Consider the following 25914-nt stretch of genomic DNA (forward strand, 5'->3'; position numbering starts at 1 on the left):
TTCAATCTAAAAAGAAACAGTATCTATAATTAATGTAATATAAAAAATGTCCTGTATAGACATGAAGAAATTGATGAAATAAAATATATGACACACACATATACACATTCTTAAGATTCCAACATCAAATGCCTCTTAACACACACTTCTATGTCATGCTGTATTGTACAGAGTAAATGCAGTAATAATAAATATATACAGAGCCATTTCTGTACTTACCAATCCTGCTGCGTACATGGGCACTATAACAGGTTGCTTCTTGTTGCCCGTGAAGAGCTACACATGTGAGAGAAAAACATATATTGAGAGAATAATCTAGAGGATGGTTTGTCATACAGTAAAAATCTCTAAAATATGTTTACAGTGCTTTATTACATACATTGTAACTGATGTATCAAATAAACTATTAAATTTCCCATAAGGTTATATATTTTTAAACCTCCTAGTCCAATTATTTTACAGTTAAGAGAAAACAGTAAAATAACTTTTTCTAAAAATAAGTACTGCTGCTTGCAGAAACATTTAAGTAGACTGATGTTTAAAAATCACCATATTCAAAATAAAGGAACATTTAAACCAACTAAGATTCATTTTTCTGAGGAATTAACTTATCAGAGCTTGAACAGAAGCATAAAATTTTTTTAAAAACACCCATAGGTGGATTAAAGGATTTTTCAAAGTAATAACTAACTCACAATGTTTCGAGTATCTATTCCCAAGGAACACAAAAGCTTCTTGTTGCTATGGGAGCCGCCCCACTGGTATCTCAAGCCATGTGCGTCATGGATATCTTGTAGCTCGGTCCACACATCCAGAAGTTCCCTGTAGAGGCCATGATGAAGACACCAACAACAGGTTACTCAAGAGTTTTTACCATGACTTCTACTTTTAATATGATTATGACATATTACACATTTCAAATAAACTTGTGTCTAATGTAAGTTCACTACTGTTATCTGAATGAAATCAAGACCCAACACTTAGTCATTTGAAAAGTAAGTTAAACTCTTAAACAATATGAACCTGTATTATTCCTTTTGTATTATGCAAGGAAAAAACTTCAAAGGAAGAAATCACTCAGCATTCTGCTATCTTAATATAGCTAGGATTTGTGTTTCTCTGAGTCGTGATCCACAAACATACAGTTGCGACTGTAGCATTTATTCGATTTTCTATGCCTTTTTCAGATTTTAAGCATGTCCTAACTTACATATGTAAAGCAGCTGCCCTTTATTTGTGCTTTCACTTTCTGTGGCTTTAAGATCACTTTTTGTGGGTTTAGTTACCTGTGGTCAGCCATGGTCTGAAAATATTAAGGGGAAAGTTCAGGAAATAAATAATTCCTAAGTTTTAAGCTGGGTGCTGTTCTGAGTATTAACCTTAATTCATCTTAGCATATAGTCACTGCTATCATCTCACATTATCACAGAAGGCAAATATCATACAATGAAAATACTTTGAAAGAAAGATTATTCATCAAATTTTATTACAATGTATTATTTTATTATCAGTTATTGTTTTATATCTCTTACTGAGCCTAATATATAAATTAAACTCTGATAGGTGTGAATGTGTAGGAAAAAGTATAGTAACTATATGCATAAAAAGTTTAATACAATCTGAAATTTCAGGCAACCACAGGGTTTTGGAAAATATTCCCCATGGGAAGGGGTAACTCACAGACTACTGTGACTCTTTCAGTGGCTGTTTATCATGTTGATGCACCATCATTTATTTAGCTACAACACTACAGTTCTCAAGTTATTTTTACTACTTGGTGCCTATTATTAGTATAGTGGTAACTATGTGTATTTTATGGTATGTGTTGTGTATGTGTATGTATATATATATATATATATATATAAAAGAAGAATCTTGGAGGTCAGGCATGGTGGCACCTGCCTGTAGTCCCAGTACTCTGGAGGCTGAGACTGGAGGACTGCTGTGAGTTTGAGGCCAGCCTGAACTACATAGAGAGATTCTGTCTCAAAAAAAAAGGCAAGGAAGAGGAATCAAACAAAAAAACCAACCACATGCATCTAAACAGTTTCAAGACAGAAAACAAAACTTGCTTTTCATTTTCTTTCCTCAGAAATTACCCCCCTCCAAAAGAAATAGAAATACAACCTCAATCTTCAATGAAATCAATGGATACTTAAAATCCTTGTGACACTGAGGTCACAAAAAAGGATGAAGGAGTGGGAACTGATTTAGATGAATGCAAGGAGACACCAGCAGAGGGAAAGGATGCTTTCAGAGGTGGAGAGTAATAGAATGTAGAAGAATGGCTCAAGAATAACTTTGAAGTTAAAATCAGAAAACCAGTCCAGACCCTCTAGCATTCATAATAGGAGTTCCAGAAAGAGAAAACAGAGACCATGTGGGGAAAGTAACTGTCCAGGTTATATAAAAGAAATATAAAAGAATGGTTTTACCCAGTAGTCATCAGTGCAATGGGTAAAAATAGTAACACATCAAGAAACTTCACCGTGAAATTTCAGAACATTAGCAACAAAGATTTTTAAACTATAAGCTTAATGTGAGAGTAGAATAAAACAAAATTTTATTTCTCATATGTTCCTCCCTCAGGGGGTTATTAGAAGAGGTGCTCCAGCAAAATGAGACCTGACCTCTTACCCGTGTCTTCTTGAGGTTTCTCTTCGGTCAGGTCTCATTCTGAGACACGGGTAAGAGGCCCAGAATGAAACCATTCTAGATGAGAATGAGACTATAGGAGGGGTTTCTTTTGGAGGGGAGGGGCAAAAACTAAAAAGAAATGGAAGGATAACTGACAGGCTTGATCACAAGTAAACCTGTGGTAAGGAAACACCTGTTTGGAATATTTGCAGACTTTACCAATGGAGCATCTCTACTCTGAAATGCTTCAAAACTAGAAAAAAATGTTTTTTGAGACTGAAAGTGTGTGTGTGTGTGTGTGTGTGTGTGTGTGTGTATGTGTATGTGCGTGTATGTGTGCATCTACATTGCCCAGGCTAGCCCCAAACTTCTGGGTTCATATGATCCTCCTAAACAGCAGGATAAAAGGCATATGCCAGTGTATCCAACCAAAACTGGGAACTTTCTGAGTATCACACATTAGCGTTGTTCAAAGTTCACAAAAAAGTTGTATAAAGGAAATGGGCTTTTAGCAGTGAACAAAATTTACATGATTATAATACTCAAAATACCAAAAAGAAAATTAATCTAAAATGGCAATTGAAATACACTGGGAAGATGGAGGCAGAATAGCAGAGGTAAGATCTAAACTCATCTATCATACTAGGAAGTTAAAAGCATATACAACACTAACTGACTAGAACACTGGTTTGTATGAAAAATAGCTCAAAAGTAGAGAAGCAAGGAGTTTTTTCAACATAAGTTAGCACATGATTACTCTTCGACGTAAACTGAAGTTTTAAGATCATTAAGGTCTTAAACATTAAGTTGTAAGTTAGCCTTGTAACAGCCTAAAATGTAAGACCACATACTATCTTAAAAAAATGTACTACTTACCCACTTTCAGCTAAGGCCTCTCTTGTTTTTATTGGCAAGGTGTTTGTCTCTAGCAAGTGCTTCAGGGAAGTAACTTCCTCTTCAGCATCAGGGACAAATATGGAAGGAAAACATCCTTCGAAAATTCGCTCCAGGCGGTTTAGTAAAGCTGTCTGCATCAAAACAACCCCCCCCAAGTTTATTTTCATTAATCCAATTTTAATAATGTTACAGTTTTACCATTAACACAAACACACACCTTGTCCACTACTGTAAGAGAGTGAGGGAAACCACCACTCCTGTAGAAAACACTAAGTGAAAAGAACTAACTACTTATGGAACAATTACTGTATGTGATTATCTGAAATGATGATAGTGATAATATAGTAGCTAACAAATATAGCTACACACTGCTAGTGGTACTTTACATATATTATTTTAATCCATTAGAAATTCTACGAAGAAATTACAACTCTGTTGTATAGTGAGGAATTAATCTCACAATCTGAATAATCTGCCCAAAACTAGATCAAAATAAAACACTAAAGAGCATTCATATTCTTTCCATCACTTCCACATTCTAGATTTAAGAGCAACGAGATTGCATGCTTATGAAAATTACGGTATTGTAGCAGTCAGAATCTTTTTCTTCAATAGAAACACTTAAATTGTGAAAATCTTTTAAAAATATCTGTTGCCAGTACTGCAAGCCAAAGTAGGAAAGAATGTCTCACCTTTTACTGATAAACTCAACAGCTTGCTTATCTTTTTTGTCTTTTTGAGACAGGGTTTCCCTATGCAGTTCAGGCTGGTCTCGAACTCACTTTGTAGCCCAGGCTGGCCTCGAACTCACAGCGATCCTCCTGACTCAGCCTCCCAAGTGCTGGGATTACAGGCATGTGCCCCCATGCCCAGCTCACTTATCATTCTGATGATCTGCATTTTACCTTCTAGAGACTCCATGTCTCTATTATTTCTTGCATATGTATACATACTTGTGAACAAAAACTACCTTCCCTCCAAGTAAAGAGGCATATTCTCGAGAGTATTTCCACTACCAACAGATAAATTTGTTGGCACTTTGAAATATTTTTACTAATTCAAACTTTTATATTTAGGTCACTGATCTGGTGTCACCAGGATTACATATGTGCAATCTGAATACTTAATTCTTATTTTCCTAACTGTATTTTAGATACATGTAAGATATTTGCAAATTCAGCCCAATTCATTATTTAAACATCAAATAGGAACACAAACAGTAAGTTAAAGCCTTTTGGAAGACTAAATGTACTACTGAATTGGTACCCAGTGTACAAGAAAATGCCACATCACTGTAATACTTCCTGCCAAGTAACAAAAACAAGTTAATGCTTGGTTTCTGTTATGCAGTATAGGCAGCAACCAGGACATAAACAACAACAACAACAACAAAAGGAAACATTTTTTATAAATATATTTTCCAAATCAAAGTTTCTTTCAGAAGCTGTACCACAGCAAAAATTCAACACTGCATAATTAGTCTCAGGGTACTCTTTAGTTAACTCTACAAAAGTTATTCTAATACCTTCATTATATTTATGTGTGTGATGGGAAAAGGCTTTCACATTCTCAATTATAGACCCTAAAGTAAAAGATAGACTCAAGATCCCCAGGCTTGTGAAACCTGAGTGTGTCAAGGGGACCTGGTGCCTCCTCGCTTCAACAGAGGGGATGGACAGACACTACTCTGAAAGGGATCATGTAACTACCTAATTGGAAACCTGATGAGCGGTTTGTTCCTCCTGGGCAGCAAAGGTAAACAAAAGCTCACACCTGACCAAATTTTATTTTTCTGTAAATTAAATATTTCTTGTATCCTCTGTTATCTTTTTTAAAGGATAGGAAAAAATGTTTATCACCAATGCCCTAAAACACATTCAATCAGCAATATTACACATAACTACCAGGTCATAAGTATAGCAGTAAACCAATTCTCAATTGAGTGGAATGTAATGAAGGAAAAGAAAGACTACATTAACCTCATCACCTCAAGTTTTTATTCTTCAAACCTTTTTCTATAAGGGATATAAATTACATGGAAAAAAACTGTGTCTGTATACGTGCATGTATTTTGTAGTATCACAGGATCAAACCCAGGGCCTTGCACATGCCAGACAAGCACTGTACCACTGAGGTACATCCTCATCTCCCCTCCCCTTTTTTGTGGTCTTTTTTTGGGACAGGGTCTCCCTACACAGTTCAGGCTGCCCTTGAGCTCACTTTGTAGCCCAGGCTGGCCTCGAACTAGCAAAGATCCTAAAGCCTCAGCCTCCCAAGTGCTGGGATTACAGGTGTGCACCACCACGCCCAGCCAACCCACCGGCCCTTTTTATTCTCAGAAAGGTCTCATTAAATTGCCCAGACTGGCCTTGACCTTGGATCCTGAGTAGCTGAGATTACAGGCACATGCCACTAGGCCCCCTAGGCCTACATAGAAATTTTAGAAGTTTCATAAATCTTTAGGGTTAGATATAAAACTCGAATGCTTCAAGTCTTTCGTGGAATGAGGTAGAGCAGTGTTCGGTAATCTTTTCAACAGAGAGCTACGTAGTACATATTTCAGTTTTGTAGCCCATTTGTAAACAAGTAAGGATGGGTGTGCTCTAGTGAAACTGTATTTACAAAAATTGGTAGCAGGACAGATTTGTCCCCTGGACCATACTTTACGAACCTCTGAGGTGGAGCAATAAATAAATATCAAATAACCAGAAACCACTGAAGTATCTTCTACTGCAAGGGAAGTCCTCAGTTCAGCAAGACAGTATATCAATTTCCAGCTATCTTTGACCAATTTGATGATAAAGTCACCCTGTAAATAAAATTTCTAACTACTACGTTGTTCATGATAATAAATAATGCCACATTTCATCTACAAGTAGTTAATTACAGTAAGTAAATGGCTGATATAATTACATCGCTTTAATAGAGGGCTGGGAAACCAGGGGCTAAGACTCAATTTCTGCACTTACAATCTAGAGCTATTAGGGTCTATCTCACAGGACAGACGATGAATTAAAAGGATTAAAAACCTGACACCCAGTGAATGTCAGAGGTAGCAACTTTTATTACTACTACAGTTATTATACAGGTGATACATACAACAGTGGCCTGCTAGAGAATAATATAATAAGAGTAGAAGCTCACTAAGTATACTTCTCTTACCCCTGTTTAGCATTCTATATCATAAAGAAAACACTTGTCTCAATCTATAAATTCTGATCATAGTAGGATTTAAGAAGAAATTAAATAGAAGTATTCTGCATTCTCCCCAAGATCTTCCCATTAAGTGGGGAAAAAACACTGGTTTTTAAGTGTATATTTTTAAAAGCTTCCTTCTCCTTCCCGTTCCTTTTCCCCTTCCCTTTCCCCTTCTCCTTCTCCTTTTTTAAAGAACCAGTTACTGCTATTCCTTGTAGATTTTAACCTTTGGATACTGGTGGTGGCTTAATGGCATTTGTGTGTTAAGTCTTGACTGCACTATGAAACAAAGTGTATGAAGCACAGAGTAGCTGTATTTAAGTCTTTGCTTCCCCAAAGCACAATGAAGTTAAAAGTTAAAAAATGTACTGGAACATAGTCTCAATAATTTGCTAAGCAGAAAAGATGTAAGAAGACTACTGATATGCTCAGAAGAAATTAAGCTACCACAAACGGTCATAGTTTCTCTTGCAATCCAGACAGGTTTCTTTCAAGAAACAAATATTCTAAGAGACTAATCAGACACTAAAAAACAAAAACACAACCTGTCACTCTGAACATAAAATGTAATATCACATCAAAACTGTAGTCACTAATGTAAAATATTAAATCTGGGTGTATTCCAATGTCCATAAGTAATAGGGAACTTTGTTTATATTACATAAATTCACCTTACTCTATGGAGAAACACATACTCTATGTTTACATTACATAAATTCACCTTACTCTATGGAGAAACACATCTGCCTATAAGAAATTTACTCCTAATTTTGATTCAGTGGGCCATTCCCCAATTTTTAAAACACTTTGTAGCTCAGAAAAAAACTGCATTGACCAGTGACGCTAATATATTCCAGAGCATGTGGACTTATAGTTCAGGAAAGGGACTAAATTAACAGAGAGCAAAAGATGTTTTCTGAACATACTCAGACTACAAAAGGTGATATGGAAGCATTACAGTTGTTTAATATTGACACAGAGCTCACCATGTACAAGACATTACTCTTTTTTTTTTTTTTTTTAAGAGTAGGAAGAATTTATTGAGAGAAAGAAAGCTTCTGTCTGAGAGGGATAGAAGAGGCCTGGAAAGCGGGTGGCCTTGAGACATTATTCTAAATACACATGTTAACCCGTTTAAGTTTCATAAGAGTCATGTGAGTGAGGTAAGACTATTATTTCTATTTTCTGGATAAGAAAAATGGAACACAGAGAGATTAAATTAATTTGCCTATGATCACATAAATATGAAATGGGGAGGTTGAGTATGAACTCAGGAAACAGTTTTCAGAACAGGTGCTTTGGTCTATGTTATATGTTGTTATTAAAGCAGTTCTAAATTCAATTGCTGAAAATTACAGAGGTTTTGAGGGCAGGGACTATGTCTTATTCTTGAATCTCTAGTACCTAGGTTCTTGCATAGCTGGTACTGGAATGTTAACCTAAGCAAATCACATCAAAACTGGAGTCAATAAAGTAAAATATTAAACCTGGATATATTCTAATGTTTATAAAAAAACATTAGGAGTATAAGAAAAAAAAGCACTTCACTTTAAAGTGGGATCATAACTGTTCTACTTGTAAAAGTATATTTTATTGTTATTCTTATACACAGGTAGGGCATATTTATATAGTTACAACATGCTCACAATAGCTGAATGTTTTCTATGTATCATTCTATATTTGACAATGTATATGTATTACTCGATTACTCTTTCAAAAGAAATCTTGCCAGGTAAGATATATTTCCATACTACAGCTGCACAAACGGAAGCAGTTTTATTGCGATTAAGATACAGAGCAAGGATGTGACCTAAAGTCTGACTCTGAAGCCTATATTCTTTTTACCAAATCATGCTTTTCCCACTTTTGTTTCTCAAACATTTCTAGCCATTAGATAAGACATCCCCTGTTAACTGCACAGGTTTTGACCATACTTAAAAAAAGCAAACAATTTCATCTAAGACTAACTACAATTCATAATTTCCAACGAAGTTACTTGTAAATTTTTACTGAGTCATTATTTCAGTCTAAATGAAATTGATAGTAACAAGTAAGTGCACACACACATTAACTTTTTAAATATTTAGCTGAGGATATAAAAGTAAATGGCAAACTAGATAAAACGTTATTTACAAAAATTACTTGAATTTTAAATGTCTTTAATTTGAAAGTACAAAGAAGAAAAGTACTCTTCAGTTCTCCTGGAGTGGAATAAAGAAACTGGTGATTAGTTAGCTGAACAGTAGTTTATGTAACTCAGTTCTGTCTTTGCATTCACAAATTTACCAAATTCTAAGCCTGGCAAACAGTGGCACACCTGACCATTAAACATTTTAAGAATGAGGACTCTGATAAATACAGGGTGAATGCTCTTCAACACAGGTGCCAGACTTCTTTTATTTTTCTCTACTAGTGCCCACTATGACTGAGTAGAGGAGGCCTGCTACTTGCACAGAAGTGCACTTGCTCCTACCTGTCAAAACCATTCTGGGAATGGGAATTAGCTCAAAGTAGGAGTTTTTGCTCTCAAAATAACTTGAAAGGTAAGAGACAGAGCTAGAGGTATTTCTACACAAATTCTGATTTGCGTCTTATTCCTTTTCACTGTTAACCAAACAATACATTTAAAAGTGCAATTTTCTGCACCTCTGAAGACCATTTTTTCACAAGTTCATTTTTGAGGTTATTCAGTAACGGTTAATGTTTTCCACCTGCATGACTAAGACCTTTGTTTTCAATCACTGTACTGAATGCCCAGGACCGACTTACACAGTAGGTAGGTATAGAGCTTAGGGCCCACAATATCTTTAGGGGGCCCATGAAAATGTTTCATATCTAATATGAATATATTCACCTTTATACCAACTCATAAAATACAATTTTAAACATCTTATGGGGAAGGAGCTTGTGAAAGTCATAACGTGACCTTGCCCAAGGGTACAACAGCTTTTATAGCTTTTCTCTGTCATTCTCAGTTTTGTTATTTCTCATATATGTATTTCCTGTCAGGATCTTTCATTACCTTAACATCTCTAATTACCTTTTAATTTTTTTCAAACCACATTTAAGTTTCTGAGAAAGTAAAAATGATTAACTATTGGTATGGTTCAATTCATGAAAGGAGGCAAAGAAAATGCATACGAATTCACTTTTAGTCATGCTCAGTAATGTCGTATCTCTATCTCCAAGGATGGGGAAGAAGGTCTTGGGGTATATAAATAGTCACTTTATTTTATCTGTTGATGCAACTAAGCCACATTTTCTAATGCAGAGCTTCTCAAATGGTACTGTATGTTTTAGTCATAAACCAGGTACAAGTCTTTCAGAAATCCTGAAAGCTACATAAGGACATCCTGTGTTCTCTCTTGGATGGTTAATTTCATGCATCAACTTGATTAGACCAGGGATGCCCAGATATTTGGTCAAACATGTGACAGTGGTTCTGGATAAGATCAACACTTAATATGGCAGACTGACTAAAGCAGCTGGGCAATACCCAATTAATTGAAGGCCTGGAAAAGAACAAAAAAGCTGAATAGAAGAGAACTTTTCCTGCCTGATTTCCTGTGTTCAGACATCAGTCTTTTCCTGCTTACCAGATCAAATGAAAAACTTGGTTCTTCTTGGATCTCAAGGCTGCAGGCTTTGGGAACTTACATTGTTGGTCTCCTGATTCTCAGGCCTTTAGATTCAGACTGGTACTACGTAAGCTCTCTTGGATCTCTACCTTGCTGAGTATTTTGGGACTTCTTAATCTCCAACAAATTCCTATCTATAGTTCTACCTACAGGGATACATATACATCCTACTGTTTTTTCCTCTGGAAAACCCTACTATACCTCTATTTTATAAATTGCTATGTCAGAGTTTAAAAATATTTCGTGTACTGCCAATTTAATTCAACTTTCCATAGGGTTATGTAAAACCATCACTTAGAATCCCAATTTCTGGTTTTTATGTGACTCAAATGTGTAACTTTTTAAAAATATCTTACTTAAGGTAACCATTTAAATTGCATCAACATCTTTCCAGTTAGTTTTTCTTTCTTGCTTAGTAACATAAGTTGATTAATTTCAATAGCTTTAATATTGACAACATTAGGTCTTGCACTCAGGTAGGAGTTTAAGAGAAACATAAAATCTACTGTGTAATTTAATCTTCCATTTCAGAGGATACCTTATGCCTCACCACTATTAAATATTAAGCAAGATATCAAGCGTAATCTACACTTGTATACCTATCAATCCCCAATTTCAAGCTACATAAAGACTGGCCAATTGTAATATTCACCATGCCCTACAAAGATGATTTGTTTCTGGCACACCTTCTGGATAAATATAATAAAACAGCTCTATCTATTTTTGAATTAAAGACCACACTGTCAAATTTTCTGAGGGAAAAAAACAGCAAAAGAAAATACTACTTTAAGGAAAGATTCTTTAGGCCAAAGTCTTAAATCTTAATTCCTTCATTTTGTTGATCATTTCTGTTTTTAGTTATGTTCAAATGTTCACCCACAGAAGGAAGAATCTGTACAAATCTTAGGTAGATGATTAAATAAAGGAAGATAAAAATGTAGAATTGGTTACATTTAATTTGAAAATGCACTTTCTGGTGAAAAATCAGTAACTTAATCTGAAAACAGCACAAGCCCAAGTACTGGTGATTTTCTTCTTTTTCTTTTTTGTGATACTCTCAATTTTTAAAGCTCTTAAAATAAATCTTCAGCTAATGACATTTTTCCAGTAGTATTATCACTTACACGACTAATATAAAATGACTCCTTTCCTATAGGGAATTTTTAATATAAAGTGATTATCAATACCTAAATTCTCCAGTAACATCCATAGCAGTACTTTAAAATTTTACAAAAATTTGAAATGCAATGGTTATCTTATCTATTTTACCACACATCTAAGAAAAAGGCATTTTGGTTATTTTAATTAAGATTCCTTTCTGAGGGCTGGGGATGTAGCTCAGTGGCACAGTGCCTGCCTGGCAAGTGCAAGGCCCTGAGTTCCATTCCCAGCAGCGCCCCACAAAAACCCCAAAAGATTCCTTTCTGAAACATGAAAAGGTTAAAAAAGGGGCTGGGGATTTAGCTCAGTGGCACAGTGCCTGCCTGGCAAGCGCAAGGTCATGAGTTCGATTGCCGGTACTGGAAAAAACCAAAAAAATAAAAATAAAAATAAAAAAAAATAGAAAATTGTTAAAATAACACCCTTAATGGCCTGGTGGGGGTACTGTTTCAAAAGTAAGGAGGCTTTTGTTGTTATTTTGGCTTTGTATTGTAATTTTTTTTTTTTTTAAGACTGGGTCTCATTATGTAGTTCAGGCTGGCCTTGAACTTGCAGTGATCCTCCTGCCTTAGCCTCTCAAATGCTGGGTTTATAGGCATGTGCCACCCTTCCCAGCATTTTAGCTTTACTTTAAACCTTAACCCAAGAAGTGAAGAAGAGTTCTGACTCTTTCCCATTTGTATAACAGAGATCCTACTACTTGTCGCTACCATTTTAAAGAATGTTAACAAGAGAATGAAATATATCAAACTCTAGTTCTCAGGAAAAAAAAAAATCTTTCGCTAAATGAAGAGTATCTTTTAAATCAATACAATTCATGAATAGTCTTTACACCCAGGCTTGAGCCCTTTGAGAGTTTACTGAGCCCACAGGTAAGAGTTAATTTTACTAAAAACATTTTATAAGTTTGAAAGAGTTCTTTTTGCTTGAATTCGTCCATCTAAGCAATAAATTAGTCCATAAACCCAGTAAAGAGATACTTATTGAATTTTTAAGATCGTTGTTTGGTAGGCCAAAAAAAAAATGCTAAAAAACAGAACATGGAGAATGTTATAGACATGTGTCCCCATGGCCAGCTGCTACATATCAAAAATAGTGAAAAGCAGAAGAAATCTGAAACGAGAACTATACCACAGTTCTGACTTCACAAAACAATGTGAATTGTTTATGTTGTTTAACTGAATCAACTCAGCTCTGAATTCTACAATTCTCTAAAAGGACCCTGACAATGTTCTGTCAAAATACAATTTGAACAAACTCACTTGATGACATTCTGTTCAGGACACTAGCTGCATCCATGTAAGATTCATCCTACAAGTCTCCTTTACAATAGCAGGATAAAAATGAAAGTCACCGTTTAATCTTTATCCAACTCTGACTCAGTAACTTAGCAGGGTTTATCCATTTCCCTGTAACTTTCTCCCTACAAACTTCTGGCTTCTTCAGCATATTCTCTATCCTCCCCAACATCCATATCCAAATTATGACACTGCATATAATCCATTTGGCAAAAACAAAAGTGTACGACCAAAATACCTCAGAAAATCTTAATGCTGCTTGCCATTTTCATGAAGTTTCTGTTTTACTTTTACAAAACAGATTCATACTATAAAATTTTTATTTTTTGAAAGTTTTACTTATTATCCAAAAACTATAGTGCTTTTAAAAAGTTGAATCAAGACTGAAACTCAGATCTGTCAGATTCCATGAAGCTTATATATTCTATCTCCTATACCCAGTTATCAAATTATATATAACTTTAATCAACTTGCATGAGTCAAGAAATTTCTATTTGAAGCAGTCTGCTTTTAAAAATTCACTATCTGACGATATTAAAAGTTCTAAGCTACAAATTAAAGATTATCCAGTACCAGTGCCATCCTTTACTACTCTAGAGATGAAACTAAATAGGGAAAAGATTAGATCAAAACCAAGGGTCTTCATTTTGTATTATAATTAGTTCAGTTCTTGTTTAAAATTGCAAGGTTCTGCCTCAATAATAAATTAATCAATAGGTAACATACACATTAGCCATAGCATGTAACAACTGAATTAGCAAACCATTCGACAACCAAAACCAACTGAAAGCAATTAGCTGTGCATATCAACTGGAAATACCATAATGTATCTAATATCTTAATGTGCCAAAGGTATTAGAATAATGGTGTAAAACCATTTCAACTAATACCAAGTTTGGAAATACTTCCAATTGAAAATGGATTTCTTTGCAAAAGATAACTGGAGAAATAAAGTTTGTAGACTGCAGTATCCTTAAGCCTGTGAACTTTTGTTCCATAAATTCATCATCAATATAAAGCAGTGATTTTTCAAGGGAATGGTCTTTTCACCCCTGTAGGACTGGGAAAAGGTAAAATTTAGCACAGGGTACAACTCAGGACTGGGGAATCACTGGGATGTCAGGCTGTACACCTCCGGGGACTATTTTAGATAGAAATAAATGTCAATGAATCTTTACTAAAAGAATATAAACTAAAAAAGGATAATATAAAGGGCCTAAAGGGTAAAAAAAATTCTCCCTTAATTCACCTCATATCACTTGAGGTCTTTTTGTAGCTGTTAAATTATGAGGTTTGTGCATGATGGTACATGCCTCTAATCCTAGCACTCTCAGAGGCTAAGGCGAGAGGATCACAAGTTTGAGTCCAGCCTGGGCAGTTTAGTGAGACCTTGTTTGTTGCTGCTGCTGTTTTTAAATAGGGCTGGGGCTCTACCTCGGGGCAAAGGCCCTGGGTTCAATCCCCAATACCACTTCCCTCAAATGATAAGATCTGAATGTATTTCTTTTTTCCTAATTCTTTTTCTGTCCTTTAATTCAATATAGGCTTCAGCACATGACAAGGCTTGAAATTCTGTTTGCTCTCTCTGGAAACAAAATTTACTTCAGTCTTTTAGATCTTTCTTTTTTTTCTTTTTTCCCCCAATACTGGTGATTGTACCCAGGGCTTTCCAAATGAGCTTTATGCCAGGCCTTTTTTATTTTTGAGGCAGAGTCTTTCAGGATGGGCTTTGATTTGAGATCCTCCTGTTTCAGCCTCCTACACACACGCATCAAAATGTCTGGTTAGATCTTCAATAAACAAAATTAACAGACTTTTTTTTGGTACCGGGAATCAAACTCATGACCTCAGGCCTGCCAGGCAGGCACTTATGCCACTGAGCTATATCCCCAGCCCCTAACAGACTTTTTTTTAAAACCTGAAGCTTAAAAAAAAAAACAAAACTTCTAAATCTCAGCTTAATTTTCTTTTAAAATCACTATAAGGGTAAAAACACAGGATTCATCAGAATTAGCTATTAATAACTTTTTAAACAAATGTTAATTACATTAACTAAAACTCCAACTTGATGAATTTTTGTAACTACTGAAGAAACTCATTGGGATAAAAATCCTTCCAAGCTTTCACACAGGACAATCTACCACTGCTCAAAGGGTTGTGAAAAATGCACCTAATCTACAAATTGAGCAAGCCTCATATATCATAGTGACTCCTTTAACAGGTAGTCAGTTGAAAAATACTTCTTAAAAATCTGAATTAGAAGCCTCCATAACAAAGCCAGAGGTGGTGGCACATGCCTGTAATCTCGGTACTCTGGAGGCTGAGGCAAGAGGATTGCCGTGAGTTTGAAGCCATCAGGGGCTACATAGTGAACTCAAGCTCAGCCTGAACTGCATTATGAAACCTTGTCTCAAAAAACCAACCCCCGCAAAAGAAGTCTCCATAACAATTAATTTATCACACAAAATAGAGAAAATTAGTAAATACCTGAACTGAAGTGGCTGATTCCTGTAAATGATCACTAGCAACTGTTCCTTTTGAAGTTGCTAAAGGGACACTGTGCATCTTGGGGGTTCTTGCAGTCTCAATGTTTTCATCTGTCCTATGTGACTGCCAGACTTCCTTTCGATGATGAGCTGCAGTAGCCTGTTGGTCTCCAAAAGCAGCCCAAGAATAACCATCTTTTTGTTCATCCTCAAAAGCATTCCAATCTACAACTTGGCTAGGACCAGCTGAACTGAAGTCTGCAAAATCATCAGTGTCTTGAAAAGCATTGCAGTCATCTTGAATATTTGGCACAGAATCAAAATCTCCAAACTCACTCTCTTGCCCATTTTTCAGTTTTGAAACAGGTTCTGTGCCTGTTCCACTCAACTTTCTTGCCATCTGACATTCCTCTGATAAACTATCAGAAGTCTGTTTTAAGTCTGATTCAGTAAATATCATTTCCTCTTGGCAAGAAGTAGCATTTGTATCCCCAAATTCTCCAAAGTCATCACTTGGTTCACTGAAATGTGGAAAGTGCTCTAAAGACTCTTCAAAAGTGACATCACTCATTGAATCTTGGGTACCAGTGACGAGGGGTGGAGTGGTGCCACTGGCTGTGCCAAAGTCACCAAAATCATCCTCATTGGTATCATTGCAAGTTACAAAGTCATTACTGCTATCACCATTTTTTATACTTACAGAATCATCCAAAACATTCTCTTCTGTGGGATCAGTGCTTAGGCTTTGGGAGTTAGTAAACTTTCTTTCTTCTTTGGAAGAACCAATTTCATCAGCATCAGAAGTTTTAACAGAATCCATGCATAGGTCCACATATTTAGCAGAAAATAAATCAAGTTCTTCCTCAGTTTTACACTGTTCCCTCCTAATGGCTTCTGAATTATCAGCTGAGTCTACCCAACTCCATGACTTTGATTGCAGTGTTGGAAGGCCTTGTTTTTCAACACTGAAACCTCTGTTAGACTCTATGCTTACTTCTGAAACATACACCTGATCCTCTCCATCAGTATCTCCTTTATCTTCAAAACTTCTACCCAAAGTCACTTCTACAGAATTCACTTCATTTACTCTGTTAATTTTGTTGTTTTCCTGAATAGTTAATGTATCGCTATCATTTAAAACTGCACACCCTATTTCTTCTAGTTGTATCCTTTCCTTTTTAGAGAATGTGGCAAAATCTGCAAATTCTTCAGCAGGACTAGGCACAGAGTCTAAATTATACTCAGTGCTATGAGTGCCAAGAGGTTTCCTTCCCTTTGAATCAACTACATTGTCCAGATCATCTGTTCCCTGAGGATTTACAGTTTCCAACCCTGCAAATCCATTTGTCAGAACCTCCGGACAAGGAGGCTTTGCACCATTGCAGCTCTCTAACTGCTTGCTTTGATGAACTACATTCATTTCAGTTCTAAATTCTCCTAGAAAAAAACTTCCAGGTGTTCCAACATTCTGTCTCTGCTCCACTACTTTATTTAAATCTCCTGGACTTTCCATGCCATCAATGGAAGTATCTAAAGTTTTAGATGAAATTATTTCTTTGCTGGTGGTAGAAAGTAAAACATCAGACTGTCCTTTCACAGGAGTAGGAAGTTCAGCAGTGATGTCCTTGTCATTACCATTTTTCATGGGCTTAAAGCTTGTAAGGCTATCTACATTTTCTGAGAAATCATGAATTGGCATAAAATGATTTGAAGGTACAAACTCTTCCTTGGGACGAGTATAATCTGGTGTATCAAAATCAACAAACCCTATGCCAGAAGGGCTAACTTCTGAAAATCCACCGAATTCCCCAAATTCGTCATCATCATCATCCTCTGCTCCATTATCTAGAGGTGGTGGGGATGAAGAGTACATTCGAATTATGTCTGGCTCCATTTTTCAGTTGCTTTCAAATAGTTAATTTATACCTGTAAAAAGAAAAAAAAAGACTTTTTTTGAAAGGACAGATTATATAAAACAAGGTCTTTCAAAATTCAAAGCTAAGTAAAAGCGATGCAAATTCATACTTTTTCTTTTGTATCTTTTAAACTACTTTTCTCTTAGGTGAGATTATTTTACACTGCATAAATTTTTTTCTCTTTAATCATGTTACCAGAGATAATGGTATTTTGGTTTTTTTTTTTTGTTTGTTTGTTTTTTTCCGGTACCAGAAATCGAACTCACAACCTTGCGCTTGCCAGGCAGGCACTGTGCCGCTCAGCTAAATCCCCAGCCCCGAGATAATGGTATTATATTAATGAAATTTGGGAATTCTGAAAATTTTGAATATACACTTAGAAAGTTTTCTCTCCGGTACTTGTTTATTCTATTGAATTTTCTTTAAAATTCACTGGCAACTCAGTGCTTCCCCTATGTATTTGTATGTGTTCTTTATATTTAAAAAAAACCATGAGAATGTTAACTCTAATTGCTACAAATATTTTCTTCACTTTGCTTTTCAATGTTTATTTCTGACACAAGTTGACTTTTTAATAACTAAACTTTGAGGAAATTTCAGGGTCATAAGAAATTGCAGGAATACAGACTTCTCATGTATAATCTGCCCAGGTTTTTTTTAAAAGCTTCTCCCAATGGTAATATAGTAAACTAGCATGGTACACATGCACCTTGACTTACCGTAGGGTTACATAAACCCACTGTAAATTGAAACTATCATTGTAGATACAGAACATTATAGTTTAGCAATACAGTACACTGTAGAGTAGTTGTTGTTTACCCTGATTGTGTGGCTGTTTGGGAATTGTGGCTTGCTGCTGTTCATAACTAAGTATCCTACCTATTTTGTTAAACTGAAAAAGGATCAAAATTTGTTAAAACCTACTTATATTGTTACACTGAAAAAAGATCAAAATTTAAGTTCCAAGTACAGTTTCTACTGAACACATACTGCTCTTAGATCATTGTAAGGTTGGAAAATTCTAAGTGGAATCATCATATCAGGACTGCTTACACATGGTTCAACCAGGAAAAAGAGCATCAGTACAATATTATTAACTCAGGGACAGTTATTTAGATATCACATTTTTTTTGGGGGGGGCATCTGTGTAGTTTCACGAAATTTTATCAAATATGTAGATTAATCGCCACAACTGATAAAAGAACTGTCCCCACAACACAAAGAAACTTCCTCACTTTGCCCCTAAAGAATTATGCTTATTCCTAAATTCGGACTCTTAGCAACCACTGATTTATTTTGCATCATTATAATTTTACTACATATAGAATGTTTTGTAGATGGGGTCATATAATACATAGCCTACTGAAGCTGGCTTTGTCCACTCAGCTTCATGCCACTGACAGCCATCCAGGTTGCTGCGTGTGTCAATAGTCCAATCTTTTTTTATTGCTAAGTACTATTCTGCTATATTGATATACCACAATTTTGTCTACCCACTCACTCTTATAGGATATCTGGGTTGTTTTCAGTATTTTCCTGTTTACAAGTAAAGCCACTATAAACATTCATATACAGACTGTTATGTGGTCGTATGTCTTAATTTCTCTTAAGATATCTAGGTATGTGAATGCTGAGTCATTTAGTAAGCTCGACTTCCTAAAAAACTGCCCAACTGTTTTCCTAAGACAGTTTTTATGGAGTCAAACCAATTAGTCTTTTCATTTGTAATTTTTATATTATCTGCTATCATGTATGCTTAGAATTTAATACTTTTATTTCCTCTTTTAGGATTTTAAACACTTAATTTATATCTAGAACTTATTTTGGTGTATGATGTAAAACAAGGATCTAAGTGATTTGTTTTCTAAACAACAAAGAAATAATCATAATCCTATTTGTTAAATAACCTTTCTCATGCTCATTCATATATGATGGATTCTTTTTATATAGTAAATTTTTAAATGCAACCTGTCAGGGTTATTCTGTTCCTCTGTGCTAAGGCTACAAGTCAAACTAACATTAAAAGGAAAGGAAGGACAAACAACCAAAGATCTGGACTAGGACTGGCCCACAAATAATGAATTGGTACTTCTTATAATTCACAGTTGCAAAGTTAGATATATGAGGAAAATGTGTGCTACAAAATCCAACAAGTTCTGCAAGCTAGAAAAAGAATCACTTTCTTCCAATTCACAAAATAAAGTTTCCTATATTTCAGCTTTACAGTGAAGGAGCTTAGAAATCACATAGCGAGATTTAGAGTTTAGGAAAATGAGGCATACTGGTAATGGTCTCAAAGTTCACACAGTTGCTTAGTGGAAAAACAGTCCAGTCAGTGAAAATTATTTGAAAGAAATGTACAACTCAGAAAAAGCAGGAGACTCCATTGTAAAATACCTAATGGTCTTCTTTGTGAAGCCAGTACTGTAAAACTGCCTTACCTCTGAGATAATCTTCTGCTGATTTAAAAAGGAAAAAATATACACGTAAATCTTACTTTCTTTCCTTGTCTAGTGTCTGGATAACCTTTTCTAATGCTTAGGGTCCAAGGTAATTTGATCTCTAGCAGTTTTCCCTTAATTATGAAGTTCTTACTGTTTAAAAACACTCTGGTATTGTCAGTGAGAGTATGGGGAAAGGAATTCCTGCATACACACACTGGGCAGAGTACAAACAGTTACAAGGCAAACTTTTTTTTTTTTTTTTTTTTTAAATCTAAAACAATACTCCAAAGAGACGTAAGTAAATCATGCAACATTCCAGCAATATTGTACTATGCTACCATTAATGATTCATACTTTTGTAAGATTTAAAAGAAATAATAATGGAGACAGGTCAAAAAGACACAAAAACCAGCTTGAAGGGGATCCTTCTAACCAAATCAGGGACAACCTGAGCATCAAAATAAAGAATAAATACAACCTACTGAATAAAATAATCTTGAGTCCTCATAGATATAAACATGTAAGTTAGATACTGCAAGTTAGATGAAAACAGGATACCTGGATAGTTTTGAGTGCCTCCTACAATAAACTTAATTAGAAAGAGAAAAAAGATGACTTCATAGTAGTGAAGCCAGACACTGTCTTAATCAAGTGATCAACCTGGTCACCATCAGTAATGGGAACACTGAACTCATGCACCTCCTGACAAGAAGTAATGAGAATGTAGGATTATTTGTGGAATATTCTTGTCAAAATATATTTGTTTCCACCAAGAAGCCCAAGGTGAGATTTACTGTACAAAATAATTGGCCTGTAATACTGTAACTTTTTTTCATTTTGAAGGCTCAGTATCTGAACCCTTTCTTACCCCTGGGCAATACAGCGATTTAGCAAGACCCTCCAAAATACAAGACAAAAAAGGACTGGAGATGTTATTCCGTGTGAAAGCCCTGGGGTAAATAAATGCCCGGTAGCATTCCCAAAATACACAAAGTACCAAGGACAGAAAAGTCAAGACAAAGGGGCTGGGGATATAGCTCACTGGCAAAAGTGCCTGCCTGGCAAATGCAAGGTCCTGAGTTCGATTGCCAGTACCAAAGAAAAAACAATTCAAAAAAAAACAAAAAAAAACCAAAACCCTCTCCTTCCACAGTCAAGGCAAATACCATTCTACTCTCAGTATTATGAATATGCTGTCAGGAGTGGTGGCACATGCCTGTAATCCCAGCACTTGGGAGGCTGAGGCAGAAGGATCCTTTCAAGTTTGGAGATCAGCCTGAGCTACAAAGTCAGCTAAGAGCCAGTCTGAACTGCACAACAAGACTCTCGCTACTTTCTTGCTTTTGATAATAGTACTGTGGTTATGTAAGAGAATGCCCTTGGTTGTAGGAAACACAATGAAATATCTGGAAGTGATGGGGAATCAGGCTGGCAACAGTCTCAAATTATTTCAGAAAAAAAAGTTGGTGGACAGAACTGACATTCTATGTTTGTGATTGTTACAAAACAAAAATTTAGAAAACTTAAAAACTACTTAGGGAATTTTAGCTCTATTTAAATATGTAAATTTAAAAATTAATGTGTTACTTATGATACTTTTTTATTTTTTACTTATTTATTTATTTTTTCCGGTACTGGGAATCAAACTCACGACCTTGCGCTTTGCAGGCAGGTGCTGTACCGCGCAGCTAAATCCCCAGCCCCATGATACTTTTTTTAAAAAAGTGGCTACACATATATAATCATAAAATTTACCATTTTAAGTATATAGTTCAGTGGCATTAAATGCAATTATACTGTTGTGCACCAGTTACTATTTATCGCTAGCAATTTATTGTTTTACTTTCCAAAATATCTTCTATACCTATTAAACGATCCATTTCTAGGCTTATTTCACTGAACATAAAGTCTTCAGAGTTTATCCACAGTGTAGCACATCTCAGAATTTCATTCCTTTTTAAAGTTGAATAATACTGCAGTGTATGCTTCTCTTACAATTTGTTTATCCATCTGTCAACAAGACAGTTGGGTTCCTTCTACCTTTTAGCAATTGTAAATAAAGCTGTCATGAACACAGATATGTAACACATCTTGTTTCAAAAGCTTTTTATTTTGAAATAACAATAAAGGAAAGCTGCAAAAATAGTAGAGTTCTGTGCCCCTCCTAAGCCAGGCCCCAGTAAAGGTGACACCTTATACAGCTCTAGTACAACAGCAAAACAAGAAACTGGCAGTGTTGTAAGTTAATAAACATTACCTTCAACAGATTTTATTCAGTTTTTATCATTTTTAAAAAAACACATGTATTTATTTGTGCTAGTGTGTAGTTCTGTTTCATTTTATGTCCTATTGCAGATTTGTGTAACTCCCACCATTATCAAAATACAGAACTGCCCTTTCCTGCCCTCCATTCTTGTCCTTTGGCAACCACTAATCTGTCATACAGTAGGTAACCCTTTAAGGTTGATTTTTTTCACTCAGTGTAACTCCCTTGAAATCTGTCCTGGTTGTTACGTGTATCAATAAGTCAGCCCTTCTTACTGTTGAGTAGTGTTCCATTGTACAGATGCACTAGGTTGTTCAGCCACTTACCTGCTGAAGGGCATATGTTTTCAGTATGTTACTATTATAACTAGTATATATAATAAAGATGTTGAGAACATTTATGTACAGGTTTCTGTATAAATGCAAACTCTCACATCTCTGTGATAAATGTGCAAGAGTATGATTGCTTATAAAAGTACACGTTTGCTTTCTAAAAAAGCTGCCTATTTTCCTGAGTGGCTGTACCATTTTACATTCTAATAATATCACTCACTCGTTTATTTATTTGCAGTACTGAAGACTGAACCCAGAGAACACTGAGCTACACTCCCATCCTTTATTTTGAGACAGGCCAGCCTTGAACTTTCAATTCTCCTGCCACAGCTTCCCAAATCAGCTGGGATTACAGGCACGGGCCACAATGCTTAGCTCATAACATGTTATTTTTAAAGAACCATATGAGATGTCTTTTTTTTTTTAAAAAAAAAACAATCTTTTTTATTTTCATTTTTTACAGTGCTACAGATCAAATACAGCACCACTTTAGGCCAGAACTCTACCACTGAGCTACATTCCCAGCCTTTTCTAACATAGTAGTTTATTGCTTTTTCCAAACCCTTTCCTTGTTTGAAAAAATGGAATTATTTATTGGTTCAAGGCATATTTAAAAATCAGCTATTAGTGCAAATAAAGATCTGAATCAGGAAATCTGTAACCAAGATAACAGCACAGGAAAGTTCCTCTTTCCCTCTCACCTTGGCAAGGTAATACTCTATTTCTCCTTCTAGATGAGAAGGTGCTATCATTGTTCCAGATGATAGGAAAAACTTGACCAGCTGCATATCCCTCTTGCAGGTCTTGGCTTTAGCCCAACTTACCATTCAGAAACATAAGAGAATGCCACTCCTAAGTTTCAGCTAAATATACAGTGTGGAGAAGGCTCAGAACTTTCTAGAAAATTCCTGCGTCTAGGCCAACTCTACTTCAATAAAAAAATACTTATGTTAATGGAAAAAACTACAAGTTAAGTTTAACTTAGATAATGCATTCTTTTTTTTGTTTTAATACAGAAAGTATGGGCTTTAAATAACTCCTACTACTTAACAGGGAGAAAAAAAAGGATGGATGAGCCTACAGTCATACTGTGCCTGGCATACAGCAATGTCATCGTTTATTCTGTCCTGCTGTACTACTTACTGCACATAAGGTGTACCAATCAATCATCTAATTTCTTTATATCCTGAACAAAGAGCTCAAGTGCACATATGTATATCAATTTGCTTTTTTTTTTTTTTGGTACTGAAAATCAACCAGACACATTTTGCCACTGAACTACCATACAAGCCCAGTCCTTCTCATTTTTAATTTTGGGACAGGTTCACACCAAGTTGCCCAGGCTGGGCTTGAATCTGCAACCCAACTGCCTCAGTCTCTCAAGTAGCTGGGATTACAGGGATGCACTAACATGGCTGGCTTCAATTTGCTATTTTTATGCCTGGTTATTCCAGGACTTATCAGAGAGGAGTAAACAAAAATGGGACTACTGTCTTGGCAGCCAGGGCGTATGCAAGCCACATAAATGCAAACAGTTGACATGAGGGTCTCATGCCTGGGTAGTTAACAGAACATGCTAGAAGTAGTAGAATGAGACAGAGAACCTGGGCAGATCTTTGCACTTTGGAGATGTGTCCATGAGAAATCACATCCTTGTAAGAAGACTAGGAGACAAAACAGTAATTAAAAATGCAAGTCAAAGCAGATCTTCAGGGCTATAAATCAGGTAGATCAAAGAGTTTGGGACTTGGGAATTGTGGTACAGAAAGACCCAAACAAAGGGGTTAGGGCACCAACAATTAGCAATGGACTTGAGCCTTGTGCCAATTCGCAGCCAGGCAAGCAGAACACATAGTAGGTACAGGTGATTCACTATAAATCTTATACCAGAAAAAAAGCTGCACTTGCTTAAGGACTTCTGGCCTGAAGTTTGAAACGGTCATGGAAAAGAGGAGGTGATACATCCGTGGGCTGAGAGCTCTGGAGTCAAGAGGTCAGCTGGGCTTAAGAAGGCAACGGAAAGAAAGAAGGAATACGGCCAACTTTTATCTGAGACTATTTGGCCTTTTAAAAATAGTTTCTCAAGAAGAACAAAGTTGGAGAACAAATTTAAATTACTAGATATCAAGACTTGGTTTATTCCCATATGGTCATGTGATAACAAATGCTACTGCAGTTACAAGGACAGGTGGACTTTTAAACAAATTATGCTACATTAATTGTTATCCACATGGGGGGCAGTCTTTGATTCTACTAAATATCTTACAAAAATAAGCTCAGAAAGACACAGGCCTAAATGCGAAAGGTCAAAACAATCCACTTTGCAGAAGAGATTATTTTCAAAACCCTAGGGAAGGCAAAAACATTTAAAACAATACACAGAAAGCACTAATCATGACAGAAAAGACTGATAGATTGGTCTACATTAAATTTATAATACCTTTTCATCAAAATAGCACCATTAAGGAAGTTAAAAAGCAAGCCATTGTCTGTGAGAAGGTATTTGCAATACATGAAACTGCCAAAGAACTCATATTCAGAATATATAAAGAATGCCTACAAATCAATGTGAGACAACCCATTAGGAAATGACCAAAATATTAGCACAGGTATTTCACAAAAGAGGGTGACTGTGCAGTAACACATGAAAAGCCATCAGGGAAATGTACACTAAAACCACAATAAGATACAATACTCACTAGAATGGTTAAAATTAAAACAAAATTATTCTAACCATAACTACTTTGGCAAGATAACAAGTTTTTTCTTTTTCTTTTTTTTTTTTTTGAGACATGGTCTTGCTCTGTAGTCCAGGCTGGCCTCAAGCTTGCAGTCATCCTCCTGCCTTAGCCTCGAGAGTGCTGGGATTACATCTATGTGACACCATGCCTAGCTGAGAATTTTTTTTTTTTTTTTTTTTTTGAGAATTCTTATACTTGATTGGTGAGAGGGTAAACTGGTCTATGTATTTAAGAAACGATTTGACAATATCTGATAAAACTATCTAAAACCTTCAGTACCTGGCACACCTCTTACATCACTAAATTATCAATTATCATTAAATTTTAACTTTCACCAACTCTGGGTCTCAAATAATCTACCTATTACAAAAACGTAAGTCAATGTTTGCTTAGCTGGCACAAACATTCATAAGACTTTCTGGATTTTAAAAGGTCATTAGAAGAGTAAGTCATTCAAGAAAATATTCATAACTACACTAAAGACAGATTCATTGCTAATTTTTATAATCAATTCCCACAAAATATGCAACTTGACTCATATAAGTAAATTATATATTGCATAGGCTTGGGTGAGCCTGATGACAAACCAAATTTAACCCTCTAGGTTAAAGGGCTAAGACTATAACCTCTAAATCTACTCAAGGGACCAGTAATAGTCTGTTAAGTGATGGAAGCGCTGAAGAATAGAAAAGTACAACCCAAAGTTCTTGTACATGTCTTAAAGTCTCTCTTAGCCAGTTAGCGGAAAGACTGTAAGAATAATTGGTTATGACAAGAAGATGCCTGGTTAGGATGGAAAAGATTCTTCATATGTAAGAAATACAAAGTATTTCCTGTATATTCCTCAAAGACAGTCCCTGATTCCTTCCTATTCTCTCATATCCACATATATCCATCTCA

General features: G+C 35.7%; 1 protein-coding gene across 2 annotated transcripts in view; it reads right to left on the bottom strand.

The window, feature by feature from the left end:
- Aftph (aftiphilin) overlaps positions 1 to 25914 on the bottom strand; it is a 63968-nt gene that overhangs the window by 24600 nt on the left and 13454 nt on the right. For both annotated transcript variants that reach the window (XM_005385699.2, XM_005385701.2), the window contains exons 2-5: positions 15317 to 17241; positions 3514 to 3665; positions 696 to 822; positions 220 to 276 (exon numbers count right to left, since the gene is read on the bottom strand). In XM_005385699.2, coding sequence (XP_005385756.1) covers positions 220 to 276; positions 696 to 822; positions 3514 to 3665; positions 15317 to 17209 — 2229 coding nt within the window. In that variant the 5' untranslated portion in view covers positions 17210 to 17241. The remainder of the gene's footprint in view (positions 1 to 219; positions 277 to 695; positions 823 to 3513; positions 3666 to 15316; positions 17242 to 25914) is intronic.

This window comes from Chinchilla lanigera, unplaced genomic scaffold (assembly GCF_000276665.1).
Source record: "Chinchilla lanigera isolate Chin_1 unplaced genomic scaffold, ChiLan1.0 scaffold00023, whole genome shotgun sequence".
Classification (NCBI taxonomy): domain Eukaryota; kingdom Metazoa; phylum Chordata; class Mammalia; order Rodentia; family Chinchillidae; genus Chinchilla; species Chinchilla lanigera.